Genomic DNA, 17,312 nt, shown 5'->3' with positions numbered 1-17,312 from the left:
CAATAGCAACAGGAAACAGACCTGTGTGCCATAATTAAGAATTATAATCTAAGAATTTTTATGTATTCTCAATACAGCTAGTCCTCGACTTATGACAATTGAGCCCAAATTTATGTTGAAGAGACGGCCATTAAGTGAGTTTTACCCTATTTTACAACCTTATCCAAGTTGTTAAATGAATCACCGCAGTTGCCAAGCTTCTGAATTTTGATCATGTGACCATAGGAATGCTGCAAGGTCATACATGTGAAAAACGGTCATAAGACACTTTTGAATGGTCACTAAACAAACTGTTGTATGTATATGTATGTATGTATGTATGTGTGTGTGTGTGTGTGTGTGTGTGTGTATATATATATACACACACACACACACACACACACACACACACATACAAACATACATACATCTATCTATATCTATATATCTCTATATATACACACACATACAGGCGGACTTCAACTTACAACCACACTGAACCAAGAGACTTATGACCTGTTAGAGCCGCCGCAGCCTCCCTGCAGTCACATGATCAAATACTCACGTTTCTTCCACTTGCCTATCTGTCTCCTGCACCCATTTATGATCTTAAATGCCAGGGAAGTCACATGGTGCAAGACAAAGCAGCCAACCCACCCCAGGGTCGAACACCCTGGAAACTTCCACAGTGCAGCACAAAGCAGCTGACCCATCGAAAGTTCCAAATGCCCAGGGGACTCCAAGGGTGTAAAGCGTTCCCCCTCATCCCAAGCTGCTATTTCCACTGAAGCTGATCACCTTCAGGAACGTGTGCTCAATGGTTTTAACCCAGGGAAGTCAACCTGAAACTTCTTAAAACTATTAAGCTTTACAAGGCATGCCCTGTCCGACTCTTTGCAGGGAAAAAGAGGAAATGGGGAATGCTAAAGCCAGCTGAAACGTTTGCTTTTAGGATCGAGGGTGCTTTGCGCAGCCTTGGGAAATTGTGCTCTCTTCACAGAGCTGGGGCAAAGTGAGGCAAGCTCTTCTTTTTCCCACCCACCCGTCTTTCAGCCCAGTCTTTTCGGGAAAAGGGGCATTTTAAGACACTGCTGTTGAGCTGCTCCTTTAGCATTTTTCATACAGGGCTAGGCTGGTGAAGGTCAGTTGGCAGGACAGTGTGGGCAGCTGGGTTGGAGCTTCCCAGGCATTCAGGGTTCATGATGGGAGAGCTGCGTTAGGCCTCGCTGTGGAAACTTCCCAGGTGTTTTGTTCTTGCTGAGAGCTGTCTTTCGCATTGTTTCGCTGCACTGCAGGGCCAACTACAGCTTCTTTCCCTGGCCTCTCTTCCAGTCTGTGCCATACCACAGCACCCCCACAACTTGCATGTGGCCTGTGCCAAGCACCCCCCAGAAACCTTTCCACCTCCCAAATCATCCTGTATCCTGCTTAACAACCAGTATGGTCGCTTAACAACCATGCCCGGGAAAGCCAAGATGGTTCTAAGGTTGAGTCAGGTCACCTGATGATCTGCTTAATACCACCACAACTTAAGAACTTAGCTAACAACTTAATTTCCAGGGTCAATTGTGGTCACAAGTCAAGGACTACTTGAATATGGAATAACACATATTTATTCACTTAGTTTAGTACCAACAGTTTTTTTTCTTACATAGATGACCAGCATAATATTCCTTCATCATATATTTGATAACATCAATTTAATTTTGAAAAAAAAAACATCTTCTCAAATAATGTACTGTACACCCATTTGGTATACTACAAAAATTAAAATTAAGAATGCACAAATGAATCTATTTTAGAGGCACACTATCATAGTTTAATGTTGAGATTTTGCACTAATGTCATAGAATTATTCACATTCAGAACATAACCACATCAATGAGGTTTTTCCAAAAATTCTTTACAGCATCTGAGACATTGCTGATAAACAGTTTCAAAATCTTCATCATTTCCCTGGAGGTGGAAAGAAAAAAAAGAGAGAAAATACAGAATCCCAAATTACAAACATTTTTTTCTTACAAATAACAGTAATTAAATAGATTAAATGAGAAAATACTTACATAATATGGATCTTCAATAATAAGCTGTTTCTCTGGATCATAACTACCAAGGAGTTCAATTTGAGCTTTGCAATTTTTAATTTGATTGCATTTTCTTCTCAAGTCACTAAAAAAGATTAACTTTTCATTAAGTAAAGCAGGAGTCTTCAAACTTGACAGCTTTAAGGGTTGTGGACTTCGACTCCCAGAATTCCTCCTCCAGTCATGTTAGCTCAGGAATTTTGGGAGTTGAAGTCCACAAGTCTTAAACTTGCCAAGTTTGAAGATCGTTGAAGTAAAGCATATATTTTTATCAGTATTGCTTATATAAAAGAAACACTTGCTATTAGAATGGTGTAATAGACTCCTCTAACAACAAAGGCATCTATTCACAATGAGATCCAGAGTGAGGAATTTTCTATGGCTTTCAAGCATTTTGCCAAGTAGAAATGGAAATATGCTAATAATTCATTTTGGAAGAAAAATTAGGGAGAAAGCAACAAGTATCTTACAGTTTTACTCTCAGGCAATAAAATGGGATGAAAAATCACGTGTAAAAATGTGGCTTCAGGTACCTGCCAGTAGGAAATGGCTAACTTCTTGCAACTATCCAAAAAGGATAATTGTCAGAAGGACTCATTTAAAGTAGGCAAGCCCTAATTAATTTGTGATCCAGCCCTTGACTTGATGCAAAAGAGAGAACCCTAAAGCAAAGGGAAATGTATGAATTGTACAGGGAAGTTGCAATTAAGGGATGTCAGTCTGTCTGTCAAATACAGAATTACAATCAAAGCTCTGGAGATGAAGTAATGGAGCTGTATTATGAGTTTTCCCACAGCCAAGTTAAAGTACTATCCATCAGTCCTTTAACTAGCATGCTTAACCAGCATATTTGCTGCACCTATCCTACCACAGGCATAACTCTGCCAAATGGCTATGACCTTACAAAGGTCATTACTAAGACTAATTTTTCCCTGTGCACCACGTTAAGGAAAGTGACAAGGGTACTTCTTCTGCGATGGAAGAAGAAGGGCTTGGGCTTCTTCTGCGATGGACCGAAATCCGCGATCGTGCGCAGTTTTGATCTGTGCTCGCCGCTGGAGCGCCCCGAGCCGCTTGGATTTGGGTCTGAAACCACCCCGTAGAGGTGATGAAGGGGGAGACCACCAGCAGGGTTGAGGAGAGCTGCATCTCTCCTTCTCAGCTGGCCATTACTCCCTTTTCCAAAGGCGGCTGCAGCAGTGGTCAGAAATGGCCACCTCAAAGAAGAACCCGACCGGACAAGATTGTGCAGGAGGAAGTTAAAAGGAGAAAGTTTGACTGACCGGGTTGAATGGAGGAAACATCTATTTAAGGTACCCTGGAACTTGAATTACTAAGACTAATATTATTCCTGAAGATTTTTTAAAGCGGGGAACGAGAAAGGGAAAGGAAAAAGATTTGGTTTCTTTTCTCTCACATTGACAGCTTTAATTGATTTTGAACGTTAAGAAGAGAGCTAAACAAGAAATTGATATTAATCCACTTTGACATCAATAGGCAATGTTAAGCTGAAAATAAAGTGTCAAAGGGGTAATAAAGACTCTTGGACAATTTAAAAAATACAAAAAGGAGGAAAGGAGAGAGAGAGAAAGAAAGAGGGTGGAATCTGGAAAAATAGAGACCACCTGGAAGTAAAAAGAATTAACAGTGGAATTTCAACGACTTGTAAAAGATACAGTATAGTTGAAACTTTGTTACAAGATAATAGAGCCCCTGGCAAGAGAAAGTGAAAAAAGAAGCAAGAAACAACTTTGGATTATTGGGTAATCCTCGGAATTTTGGATGGTGGATCCTAATGAAATGAACTAAAATCAATTGGGGGTTGTTTAAAAACTTTTAAAATAGCATCACTCCTCTAAGAGTTAAAAATGAGACTTAAAGAACAAAAAGAAGACGCACAAGAGGGAAGAGGATCTTTTGGCTTCATATTTCAATTTTTAGAAATGGAGATCTTGAGCTATGAAAAACAACAAGAAGCAGAACAAGAAGGGCAGGACAAAGAAGAAGCCATCTTTAATGGCCAAGCAACTTTTAAGCGGGGTGAAAAAGGGAAAGCGGGGAAAGGGAGTTAAAAACTTAAGACCAGAAGCAACAACCAAAAAAAAGAGTAGAAAAGTAATTATAACATTAGGAAGAAGCAGAAGGGAGGATCACAGAAGGGAGAATCAGAGAGAAAGGGGAACAAAAAGAGGAGGGAAAAGGAGAGGAGGAAGACAGAAAGGAAAAGAAGTTATAAAGGACAGAAACAAGATATAGAGAAGCAGAGAAAAAGTACAAAGATTAAAGATATAAGCCTATTTAAAAGATACAGAGACAATGATTAAAAATTTAACTGAGAGGATTCTTCAAGGGTACATGAGATAGCATGGTGATATTAGAAATAGAAAAGAGTTAGAAAATATGATAGATGATTGTAAAATTGTATTGTTATGTAATGGAATACTTGTTAGTAATTAAATGAAACAAAGAGGATAAGACAATAAGGCTCCCAATGATTTTAATTAAAAATAATAATAATATATACAAAATTGAAAAAAAACATGAAAGTTTTTTTAATGAAATTAATATCAGTTGACAGGATGAATTCGATTAGAATAATTTTACTGACCACTGTTAAGAATTATTGATTTTTTTCCCCTTGCTTTGAACTTAATGAGTTAGATAATTTGAAATATAAGTGATTAAAGTGAATGACAATTGATACTTTTAGGAATGTTTGTTAAAAGATGGAAATATTTAAAAAAAGAAACGTTAAAAATTGTTAGTGATATTAATGGCTGAGCTGAATTTGAATTAATAATTATTTTATCTACTATTGTTATACATATATACTTATATACCTATGTGTGTGTGTGTGTGTATGTATATTTCAAGAACTTAGTGTGTATTTTTAAGGGAATGTACCAAGCAGAATTCAGTTGACAATACTTATGTGTTATAAAATAGAGGTCAGAAAATGAATATTATAATTGTGAAGGCATAAATTAAATCCTAAATAAGATTTGTATGGATAATAAGTAAAAGATACAAAGGTGTTGTACTCCAGTCTAGTAACTACAGGGAAAAATATAAAAATGTTGATTAGAAAGATACTGAAATTCAGGAAAAGATATGTAATTAAAATTAGAAAGGAATGAGATAATTAAAAATAAGGTTGCAGAAAGCAAGGGAAGGGAAAAATTACTGAGAAAATGGGAAAATAGTTATAAGATATGGAATAGAATATACAAGAATATGTAATTGAGTTTATGTCTGCATGGAAAAGTGACAACCCGGGATCATGCTGTTCTCAAAAAAAGATATCTTATTTGTATTATGTTTTGTGAAAACCCAAATAAAACTTTATTTAAAAAAAAGGAAAGAGACAAGGAGATTCCCCCCAGCTTTACTTCCTTCCTGTTCCATCACCAGCTATGAGGAAAACATTTACCACTCATTCATATGGAATGGGACCGAGGAGGAAGTGACTTCTAACAGATGGCTAGGCTGGTGGATTTAATGATCTGTTAAAATTCACTCTGGCATTGTGCACAAGCATTGCACAAGTGCATTCACAGAGGCTTCTACTGGATGTGGATTTAAAGCTCAGAGTGTTAAATCAGTTGTTGCTGACAGGCATGGCAGAAGGGAGGTGCTGTGTGAAATGGTAGAGAGGAAGCTGGTCGTGGTCAACTTAGTTTGAACTAATCAAGGCCTTTCTGCCTGGAGAACTAATAGGTAAAGGGAAGAGCCTGGGTGAATACACTGGACTTTCCTGCTGTTCAAGTTAAAGTAACTGACATTGCTCAAATATTAGAGCAGGACAGAGTATGCTTGAGACAGCTAACGTGGGTCATAGATGTTAGGTTCCACATCACTGTGACTCCAGCAGAATGGCCAGTGAAACTGAACCCACTGTAAAACTGTCTTGTTATGCAACGTGCTTCATGGGGAAAATGCTACTACTTAAAACTGGAATCCTGAGGACCACTTGAAGCTATCCTAACAAGATGAAGGCAACATTAGAGACAGCAGACAAAAGTATTGAGATACTGTATGTCAGTGCTTCGGATGAAAAGAAAGACCCGTTTTTCACACCTTCATGTTCCATTCTAATGTTTGTACATTTTAAATAACCTTACACATGTCAATTTAGAAGGAGGAACACTGAATTTCACAAAGTTTTCCTTTAAGTGATGTGAAGAGTATGCTGGGATATGCATTTATTAGCAAAATTCACAGCTTTTACCACTTACCGTAAGTTGCTTTCATCCATGCAAAGAATGTAATCAAATGTTAGGAAATCATCTTTTGTAATCTAAAATTCAAAAGATATATTTAATTTTTAACTAAAGGGAAAAAAAATAAGATTTATGAATAGTTAAAAATGCAATTGATTGCTATTTTAACAAGAAACAATGTTTTGCTATTTGATCAAGAATGCCATCTAGAAAGAAATAAAGATTCTAGTACAATACATAAAAATTGGTAACTATTGTCCTTTTGACAAATGTCCTCCAAACATCCACAACAAATAATTGAATACAGTTCCTAATCACAAGATCTTTATGAAAAGAAACTAACTGAAAACCTCCTTTAATGGTAATTACAGTGACATCTCAATTCAGTGGACTTTGATATAATGGACTTCATATCCAATAGATTTCCAATATGCAAATAAAGCCATTGATGGCTTTATGACACTATGTTTGCTATAGAACCAGCTTTGCCCCGTTACATTAGCCCATCCTGCTTCATCAGGCAGGAGAGATATATGACAGCCATCGTAACTCAAAGAATTTAGTCTGGTGGGGTCTAGGAAGAAAGCCTTCTCTGCCAGTGCCCCTGCATTATGGAACACCTTGCCCACAGAGGCCAACCTCCATGCTCCTGGCCTTCCGCAAAGGGGTCAAAACTTGGCTCTGTGGCCTTGGGGGGGGGGAGCACAGAGGGCCATGCAACCATGGGGTATCTGGCCCCATGAAAACAAGCCTCCCTGCCTGTATTAACTAATGCTCCTTGGAGGATTGTGTGAGGCAGCTCAGTAGGAAGATTATGCCTCACGTAGGCTGGCCACGCTTATCAACAGCTGAAGAAAAACAAGTGATGTTAATTGTGATGCTTTGTACATGCTGTGGATCCCACAGTCAGCCAAAGCCTCCCTGGCTGTAATAGATTTGTATTCAATAGTTGACTAGGTAGGCAGCTGAGATGTGGGGGGAGATCATGGGGGAGTTGCAGATGATCGTAACTGTAGGCAAGCTCCTGTGCCCAAAGTTTGTTCATGCAACTGTCCTTTCATATAGCATCACCCTAAACTGAAAATTATCTGTATAAAGTACTTTGTATAAAGTAGAATATAATACAATGTTCATGATTATATATTTTATACAATTTAAAATCTGAGATTTAAAAAATCTCATTTAAAATTTTAAAATTCAATGCTTAAAAATCATTAACTTTTAATCTGTCCTGGATGCCATCTTATTCAGCATGTGTAAACCCAACAAAGACATGCCCAAATGTCCAAGCTGAGGAAATGGCCAATGGCCAATGATATTCCCAGTAAAGATCTGTAGCAAAATCCCACATTCAGAAGTGGATCAGGTTACAGTGTTATCGGTATCTATAGCTTCATTTTTACAAAAATGTTGCACTGATTATTCAATATATAATGCTTTATCCACCTTTGCACAGAACACAAAACAGTTGTGGCATGCAGGTATGCCCGTGTTTTCTGAAAACACATGCACCCATGTTCACACACAGACACTTCTTTCTACCTGTCGTGCTTTATGAGCTGTTTCAATTTCATGATTTCTCAGACAGTTTAAAGCCCTTGGATCTGGATAGCGTCCCACATTCCAGTCAGAAACAGCACCACTGTCTATATTCCACTGCAAACAATAAGAACATAGGCAGACACACATTTAAAAAGAATATGGGTACAGTACCTGCCTGGCAATATGATTCATAGTTATGCCATGTTTTCTCATGCAATTCTGGCCTCGATAATCTGGAGAATTTCCTATTTCATATGTAGAAGTTGCTGCACTGTCTATCCTCCACTACAGAAAAACAAAGCAATTTATTTAAATAATGCTAGTATAAAAATGGCTTGAGTAATTACAATGAAGCTTACCTTGTTTTCAAGGTTTTCTTCAGTTACAAGTTTTCTAAAAACAGCTTCAGCTATGGGAGATCGGCAAATATTTCCTGTAGAAATAAAGGTTCAGTCTAATGATTCTAAAATACAACTTAAATATATTGAAAAAATATACGTAGTCAGGAGTCATGTAGGCAGGTATGAGGAAGAAGAAAAGGACAAACTATCTCCTTTTAATATTTAATTAATTTATATAGGGCATTCAGAAAGTATTCAGATCTCCTTCACTTTTGTCAATTTTGTTGACAAAATTGCTGCAGCCTGGTTCTAAGTTTGCTGAAATTCATTTTTTTTCTCATTAATCTACACTCAGTATCCCATGACAAAGTGAAAACAGAATTCTAGAAATGTCTGCAAATGTATTAAAAAGAAAAAGCTGAAATATCACATTGGCATAAGTATTCATACCATTGGTGGGATTCAACTGGTGTTATGGTTAATTGACTACGCTGCGCACGCGTGTAAAAGCACCTTTAGCTGTGCCGCCCGGACAGCTGAAAAGCACTGCACGCAGGTGCGCAGCGTTTGGAAAGCCACTTTTTTCCTGCTTTTTCAACCTTAGCTGTGCCGCAGAAAGCAGCTGAGGTTGAAAAAGCATAAAATAAAGGACAGGTAAGAGCCCGGGAGGGCCGGTAGACCAAAGAGCAGCAAACACAGAACCGGTTTGGTGTCTGCTGCTCTTCAGAGCTACCGGTTCTATAGAGCCGGGCAGAACCGGTAGCATCCCACCCCTGATTCACACCCTTTGTAACAACATTTGAAATTTAGCTCCTGTGCCTCCCATTTCTCTTGATAGTTGCTGACATGTTTCTGCATCTTGATTGGAGTCCACCTTTGGCAAATTAAATTGACTGAACATGATTTGGCCTCACAGCTGACAATGTATACTATAGCAGAGCAAAAGCCATGAGGTCAAAGGAATTCCCCGCAGAGCTCAGAGCCAGGATTATTGCAAGGCACAGATCTGGGGAAGGCTACAATAAAATTTCTGCTGCGCTGAACGCTCCTAAGAGCACAATGGCCTCCATAATTCTCAAATGGAAAAAGTATGGCACAACCGGGACTCTTCCAAGAGTTGGTCGCCCAGTCAAACTGAGCAATTGGGGAGAAGGGCTTTAGTAAGAGCGGTGACCAAGAACCCAATGATCATTGTGACTGAGCACCAGAGATCCTGTGTGGAGATGAGACAAGAGTTCCAGAAGGACAACCATCACTGCAGTCCTCCACTGATCTGGGCTTTGCAGCGGAGTGGCTAGACAGAAGCCTCTCCTAAGTGCAAAACACATGAAAGCCTACTTGGGAATTTAAAAAATAAAAACATCTGAAGGACTCTTAGACTATGAGGAACAAGATTCTCTGGTCTGATGAAACCACAAATGAACTGTTTGGCTTCAATTCTAAACGTTTTGCTTGGAGGAAACCAGGCACTGCTCATCACCTGCCCAATATCATCCCAACAGTGAAGCATGGTGATGGCAGCATCATGCTGTTGGGGGTGTTTTTCAGCAGAAGGGACTCGGAGACTAGTCAGGGTTGAGGGAAAGCTGAACGGAGCAAAGTACAGGGATATCCTCAATGAAAACCTGTTCCACAGCACTTAGGACCTTGGAGTGGGCTGAAGGTTCATTTTCCAACATTACAACATTCCAAAGCACATAGCCAAGACAACACAGGGGTAGCTTAGGGACAAGTCTGTGAATGTCCTAGAACGGCCCAGCCAGACCCTGACTTGAACCTTATTGACCATCTCTGTAAGTCGCCATCTAACCTGAGTTTGAGAGGATTTGCAAAGAAGAATGGCAGAATATCCCCCATTCCAGGTGTCATGTCATACCCAAAGATTCAAGTTATAATTGCTGCCAAAGGTGCTTCAACAAAGTATGGAATTGTACTGTACTGTATTCTGTCCTACACTATCTGTTTTCTGTTTATAGAATTACTAGGACAGTACTTTTAAAATTAGTTAGATCTGGTTGTATTTAGTAGAGAATAGCTGCAACTAAAAAGGTGCCGATCAAATTTAATTCACTCATTGGGATCACACAGCACTTTAAACTATAAGTTATTTGCTGGTTTTATGACAAATTATTCAAGCTCACATTTGGCTAGCTAAATGTTATTACTTAGTGTATGGAATAAACCACTGGGGCTTATTCAATAAGTTATGATTATACATAATATAAACCAAACCATTGCTTAACTTATTTTCTGTTCTGTAAATATTCAAAGAGAAGTTAAACACACTATTTAGAAAATTATTTGCATGTTCTTTAATGCAATTATCAGAAATTAAATGAGTCATGACTCTCCTGTCATGATGACATAACAGAAATTTGGGCCTTAACCTCTACAGATCATTCTGATAATAAATGTTATTGAATTTAACATTAACCTTGGTGTAATTATGCATAGGATTATAACTGTGCCTAATTTTCTGCAGGTTACAGTAATAGATCACCAAAACCATGGTGTACCAACAAGACAAACTGAATAGAGAATATTTTAATAAAGTCTTCACAGTAAAGGTAAATATTTCAAGCAACACAATGGCAACTGAAATGGTCACTAGTAAATTCTTTCAGTGACGGAACTGCACTCTAACAATCACAAATTTATAGTAATAAAGTCCCAGTAAATAATTCTGAGTAGTGGTAGCTATAGCAAACCACAATCATGTCAAAATACTGACACATACTATATATGGTAAGATCACCATGTAAATACTGTGATACTTGGGTCCCAGCATCTGATCCAAATATGTATGTCATAGCATTTGAAGGAGGATATCATAGCACATTTTATCACTTGTTTCCAATGACCCCCCCTCCACATGTTCATTAGTCTGAGTTGTGGATTAAAGACTTATCAGAATGCAGATGTCTGCCCACTCTTGCTTCACTTTTCCATGTATGTGAAGTTATATTTTAAGACACTTAAAAGAGGCATTTGTAAGGGTGATGAAACTAACATCTACCATGATTGCTAGTATTACCAAGAATCAGTTAAAAGTGTTAATATTGACTGAGGAACCTTTATTCCCGTGATAGCGAACCTACGGCACGCTAACTTACCTCACTGCACACATACGTGCCTCACAGCTGATTTTCAGCGGGTTTGAGGCCTTTTTCAGACTCCCAGAGGCGTGAAGAAGGCTTCTGCAGGCTTTTCAGGCCGAAAACTAGGCCTGTTTCATCACTTCCTGTTTTTTTAGAAATACTGGAAGTAATGAAACAGGCCTAGCTTTTGGCCTGAAAACCCTGCAGAAGCCTCTGGGAGGCTGAAAAAGGCCTCAAACTGGCCAAAAATCAGCTATGAGGCACATTGCAGATAAGGGGGCGGGTGGGTGGGTGGGGATTGTGCGTGCATGCATCAGGGGAATGCACATTGCCTTCTGGGTGCTGGCACATGAGCGCAAGCACATGCATAATTTTTGGCACAGGAGCCCCAAAAGGTAGCCACCACTGCTTTACTCTGTCAATCAATCTGCATATTAAGCTTTCTTTTTGTAGCAGTTATGTGTGTGTGTGTGTGTGTGTGTGTATTTTCTTAAGTTTTTGTGGGTAGTTACATGTATGGTATTCGGCTCAATACAGAAGCCTGATGATGGCAGATGAGATTCTGCCGAAATGTTGCTACAACTTTAAAAGCACAATTATAATGACGTGGGAAAATACCCGAACAAAGCTGAATACCATACATGTAAGTACCATAAGAGTAATCATATCTGTAGGCATAAGTAAAAGTGCTTTTAGGCAGTACATATTAGGCATTTAATTTTTTTTTCTTTAAAGGACAGATTGGCATATCTTCTTTAAGAATTCCCATTTACAGCTGCCCCAAGTTTCGGTGCCTCATTTGTGAATGACAGGAGCCCCATTGGTACAAACCCAAACAAGAAATAGAGTTGATCTTTTAGAGAATTGTTTATATTATGAATTAAATCCTATTTGCTGTTTTTTTTTTAAAAAAAAAATCAAAGTCACTTGTTTCAATTAATGAATGACTTGGGTCCTTCAAGTACATGTCACAGCGCCTTAGTGAAAGTCTGCCCTCTGCAGAAATGATGCACGCTCGCCAAAATAAAGTTTATCCTCCCGCCGTTACAGTTATATATCTTCGTGAATCAGAGGGCCGGTAAACTGAGTTTTAGGGTAAAAGAGCAGCCCTCCCTTCTGCTGATGTAGTATAAATGTGTAAATGCCGATGCCAGAGATGCAGGCAAAAGATGCAACTCAGGAAAAATGCAAGGAAGGAGCGGCAAAGATGAGAGATGAGAAGTAAGGAATACGTGCAATTGAAAATAATAGTCCTTATCTGTCATTCTTGGGAACAGCGGGAAAAAGAGGGAAAGCAGTAAATTAAAATTCATTTAATTTTAATCTTTCCTATCTCGTCTCTTTATTGGTCCCTGCATCCCCTGTATAAAGGGGAAAACCAATAGCTAATTTGCCCCCCCCTTTTTTTTGCCAACCTCCCCACCCCTCCCTAAACAAAAAAACCGCCACTCACCAAGACATACGAATAAAACGGACTTCGCTTTATCCGCCGCCATGATAGCTCAAAACCCCCGAAAGGCAACGGGCGAAGGAAAAGCGGACTAAGCCGTTCCCCAAGTGACGTAAAACCTCCTTTTGCCGCTTTACGGCAACGGCCAGGTCCGTCTACGTTCATTGCCTGCACGTTAATTTAAAATGTCAGGACCAGAGACATTTGTGGACTCTTTGGACAGGGAATACATAGAATTTCAAACCAGGAGCCAAAGGTATTGGCAAAATGTCCGTCAACCGGCGCGGTTTCCTTCGGTCGTTTTTTTTTTCCCCCTTCTAAAAATCAGGCACTCGGGAAGTCAGCTATTCCCCCGCCCAAATGCACCTGCTTCAGGTGAGCAGCAGGAGCAGCAGTAGCGTGTGTCTTGCCCAGGCGAAGGGTTTCGGTGGGGATGTGACTGCGTGCCTTTTCTCGCGTGGGTGAACGCGCGGCTTTTAAGTCAAGAGGAGCTTTTCCAACCAGGGACGGACGGCAAAAGTGAGTAGATCTGGATGAGGCTGATCTGGGAAGGAGAGGGTTTCATATATTGGGATTTTGAGAAAGGTTGTGGGGTTAGTCCGGGAGGTCCGCGTCTGCCTTCCTTGTGCTTCCTTGTGTTGCATGGGTTGCCTTGATAGAAACCTGGTGTATTTGTACTTGGCTGTTATGAATATGTATTTGTATGTGTATTGGGCTTGCAATCAACGTGTGGGAAAGATAAATCTACACCTTCTAAAACGAAACGCTTTATATCTCCTTTATAATCTTTGAGATTATACTAATGATGTGACTTCTTTATTTGATAAAGGCAGGATAAGAATCTAGCAAACATATATTTCAAGGACAGAGGCAAACATGACTCTGACACATACATGGTCTTTCCATGCAGCTTGCTGAGGCTTTATTTCAGGATGGGGATATGGTTTTGTTTTTGTTTTTTGACTTCCTAGTTTAGCCTATAGTATAGCCCTTATTTTTCCTGATACTCTCCCATCACGCCCAACCATGCTTGAGCTATGAGTAAACCAGACAGAGCAAACCTGTGCTGCCACCTGCTGAGGTAAAATTATGTTTGGTTTATTATTGTTGTGATCAATGGGGTTGAAGGGCAGCCAGGCTGATTGATTTGATTTCCCCCCTCTGGTAATTTATGTGATTAAAAAAAAAAAGAAATTGTTGGGAAATAGTTTTATAGACATATACATGTAAAAGGAGAAAGCATCTATAGCATGTTAGTGTGAAAAGATACTTATAGATCTTTGATTTTGGGATACTGTAAACTAATGCTGCTCTCCTAAATACGTAAAAAGAAGAACCATGAATGGAGTTTTATAATCAAAATGTAATTTTGGAAGCATCCAAGAGTTACTAGAATAAATTTTACAACTGAGTTGTAATCTAGGCCAGTATCTACTTTGTGCTTGGGGGGTGGGGATTGTCAGAAATTGTGGCAAAAGTAGTACCAAAAGTACTACCCAAATAGTACTCAAGTAGTACCCAAAGTACTACTTTTCAGTAGTAACTGAAAACTTCTCACTTTATAATATTAACTGTCAATTCTCAACACACATCAGCAGTAAAAACTGTTCAGAAGAGGCAGTGAAATATCACAGTGATTACTTTGTGTATATAGTTAAGGCACCATGTTAGAAACTGAGTTGTTTTCCCACTTTAGGCATGAAAGACTGAAAGATTGACCTTGGACCAATTATAGTGTTTTAGCTCAACCCATCTCAGCAGGTGGTTGTTGTATGGAAAATAGAAGGAAGGAATATGTTCATTGTCTTGAGTTATTTATAAAAATAAAGTGTGTGTGTGTAAATAAATGATCCATATTGACCCTACTTCTATTAATTGCTTTCAAAAAGAAGTAGTTATCCAATCTGTAAGTTAGGAGCTATATAGGTATTACCTTCTGTGGTGTTGGACCCTGAAGTAGCCTTAAAAATTCTTGTGGTTAGTTAATTGGATAAAGTGTTCTTAACACTTGAAAATCCAGATAGACAATAAGCCCTTGCTCCAATTTTTCTTTCCTCATTTGTTTCAGGCAATAAACGGAGGACAGACTAATAGAAACCAGAAGAACAGACTTTTTTTAAAAAAATGCCATGCAGTTCTTTAACTATTTCCCATTATAAGTTGCTGAATAGACAAAACTAAGGTGAACCGGGCATGGGATTTCATATATCCATGCCAAAAAGCAGGTCTGGAAGACCTCTTAATATCCTTTTTTAGTCTTCTCAGTCACTTGAATATTGAAAAAAAGATTAAGAATAAGGGATTCAAGACACAGGTAATCTGCCTCTAAAAAGAATAAGGGAAAAAGGGAGAAAGAATAACTACATCTAAAAAGTGGTTGGATCTTGATAAGGGTACTGCAGAGGGAGAAAATATACCCTAATGTATCCTTTTAGGAGAGACAGTTTAGAAGCAGATCAAAATCTAGAGAAGATTCCTCCATTCTTCAATTCTCCTTCCTGGTCACATGACCAAAAGGGTTGATGTTGTTAAGACACTTTCAAGTTTCCCAAGTTGTTTACTTGTTTAGGCTCTAGGCATTTATCCATTTAAGCTGCAACTGTTGTTTATTATAAGAGCTGTAACTCTTCACTCACACACTAGGAGACAGGTCCAACTCCACAACACTTAACTAAATTGTTATGTCACTTATGCTTTGACTATAGTCCTACATGAGGTTAATCTTGAAGATAGTTGAAGAGTTGAATTTAATTTAAAAATATTATTAGCCTTGGCAGGGTAAAACTCTGTCTCCAGATATCTAGCCTTTGTTTAGGAATTGGCTTCTTAGCAGAAGACTCATGACTACAATGGAAAGATTTCATTAATTTATAGCAGGCAAGCAGGAAGCCGTCTGTATACAATACATTTATCTACTGTAACACATAAAAGTAAAAGCTCTTCTTTTTAAGTTTCTGGGTTTAAATGATTTTTCCTCCTGCCTTTCTGAGTTAATGGAAGCTATTAAAACTTATTTTTGTTCAGTAACTTTTTTTCCTAATTAGGAAGCTGCTGGTAGCTTCAATTTTTTATAATTCTGTGGATATCTATGGAGATTCTCCAGGAGTGGGATCCGACAGGGTTAACTACTGGTTCGGGATTTACGAGCTAACCTGCAGGCTGTGAGCCACGGGCCTGTAAATCGTCATCAGCAGCTGCCTGCAGAGAAGCAGCCTTTGAAATAGCCCTCTTTTCTTGCTTTTTAAACTGCAGCTGTGCCTCGTTCGGCAGCTGAAAAATCAGGAAATAAAGATCAGGTAAGAGCCCGGGTAGGTGGGCAGGCAAAAACATCAGCAGACATAGAATCGGTTCTATATCTGCTGCTCTTCAGAGCTACCAGTTCTACAGAGGTGGACAGAACTGGTAGAAACCCACCCCTGAGATTCTCAGTCATCCAGACCATGGTTGTCCCAAAGGTGCTCTTTTTCAAGAGGCAACTGGGCTTTCTGATTTTTCTTTGAAGACGTTTCACTTTTCATCCAAAAAGCTTCTTCAGCTCTTATCCAAGAAACTTCTGGGATGAGAAGTGAAACGTCTTCAAAGAAAAAACAGAAAGCCCAGTTGCCTCCTGAAGAAAAGCATCTTTGGGACAATTCTGTGGATAATTTTAGCAGGGGATATCTATGAGTAGCCTATCATTTATAATTGCACGTGACTGCATTGGCTCCTATTTAAATTTTAGGATCAAAAATGTTAGGATCATTGTTCTACTTATGACTGTTAAAGTCCTGAATATACTGTTGTGCTTGTGATATCTTTTGATTTCCTTCAGGTACTTAGATTGACTGGGAATTCCCACCCCCAACTCCCCCCCCAAAATAGGTTAAAGAAGTTTCAAGTTCTATCTTCCTTTAGAGCTGTATTGAATGTTTTGCTCAGGGAAAGCTATTCAGCTAGCTCCTTTTACCTTGGGTTGTTCTCACAGGTGCAATAATTGTTCAAATGTTTTCCCCTTTTCTCTACTGTTTGATCTGCTTGAAGTAGAATATTACAACAGATGTGGACAAAATCTATTAATGTAAATACATTCACAGTAAAAATTAAAATTGAAACTCGAGAAAAATTGGATAAGGAAGTAGTAAGTCACTTGTTGCAAAGGACTGGTAGATGCATTGTAGCCCTGGAATAAGGTAATTTTTTCCCATTTTCTGCAGCATTTTATCCTATATTCCAATTATTTCAGATGATCCTCATCCTTTCATAGCATATGCCCAGAGAAATCATAACTGTGTTAGATGGAATGGATAAAACCAGGTACTTTAGTTCCTGACAGCAGAATTATTTAGCTGTGATTGAATGATAAATTTTATTAATACATTCAGTAAACTTTCAGATTCTAATAATCATCTTTAATATTAATTAGGAAATTTTTATGAATATCTCAAATAATCTAGCCTCCACCTCATTGTTGGTATATACATTGGCTATACATTTAAATCAACAAATGTATGTTATTCATTAAATAAAGATATGCAAATGGTATGTGAGCTTTGGGGTGTTTATTGTTATCTCTGGTGTTTCGTCATCTTTTTGAAAACAGATACAAAAGGAAGATTAGT

The 17,312-nt window shown here is 38.6% G+C and overlaps 2 protein-coding genes across 4 annotated transcripts in view; one reads left to right on the top strand and one right to left on the bottom strand.

Moving 5' to 3' along the window:
• Window positions 1-1,775: 1,775 nt before the first annotated feature.
• ACP1 (acid phosphatase 1) lies at window positions 1,776-12,846 on the bottom strand. Of its 2 annotated transcripts, none has more exons than XM_026695234.2 (6): window positions 12,718-12,846; window positions 8,185-8,258; window positions 7,826-7,939; window positions 6,299-6,360; window positions 2,043-2,148; window positions 1,776-1,935 (listed from the first exon to the last, which is right to left on the bottom strand). In XM_026695234.2, the coding sequence occupies exons 1-6, from the start codon at window positions 12,758-12,760 to the stop codon at window positions 1,858-1,860; spliced, it is 477 nt and encodes a 158-aa protein (XP_026551019.1). In that variant the 5' UTR covers window positions 12,761-12,846; the 3' UTR covers window positions 1,776-1,857. The 2 variants fall into 2 exon arrangements, with proteins under 2 accessions (XP_026551019.1, XP_026551018.1); XM_026695233.1 differs by lacking the exon at window positions 7,826-7,939 and adding an exon at window positions 7,997-8,110 and having other exon boundaries at window positions 12,718-12,845.
• The window catches only part of SH3YL1 (SH3 and SYLF domain containing 1), a 32,223-nt gene continuing 27,745 nt past the window's right edge, over window positions 12,835-17,312 (top strand). Inside the window, exon 1 of one of the 2 annotated variants that reach the window (XM_087916546.1) lies at window positions 12,835-13,089. In XM_087916546.1, coding sequence (XP_087772672.1) covers window positions 12,900-13,089 — 190 coding nt within the window. In that variant the 5' untranslated portion in view covers window positions 12,835-12,899. Of the gene's footprint in view, window positions 13,234-17,312 lie in introns of both variants that reach the window. The other variant, XM_026695232.2, reaches the window with a different exon arrangement.

Source organism: Pseudonaja textilis, chromosome 1 (assembly GCF_049901715.1).
Source record: "Pseudonaja textilis isolate UNSWEBS1 chromosome 1, rPseTex1.2, whole genome shotgun sequence".
Lineage (NCBI taxonomy): Eukaryota > Metazoa > Chordata > Lepidosauria > Squamata > Elapidae > Pseudonaja > Pseudonaja textilis.
Note: the sequence above shows the minus strand (reverse complement) of the source record. Positions and strands in the feature narration are given on the sequence as shown.

What these genes read in the sequence shown, in the direction of transcription:
- ACP1 (XM_026695234.2), bottom strand. Translation starts at nt 12,760, where the DNA reads ATGGCGGCGGATAAAGCGAAGTCCGTTTTATTCGTATGTCTTG. An exon ending in CGTTTTATTCGTATGTCTTG is followed by an intron (nt 8,259 to 12,717) that starts GTGAGTGGCGGT and finishes TTATTTCTACAG; the next exon opens with GAAATATTTGCCGATCTCCC. An exon ending in AAGAAAACCTTGAAAACAAG is followed by an intron (nt 7,940 to 8,184) that starts GTAAGCTTCATT and finishes TATTGTTTGCAG; the next exon opens with TGGAATATAGACAGTGGTGC.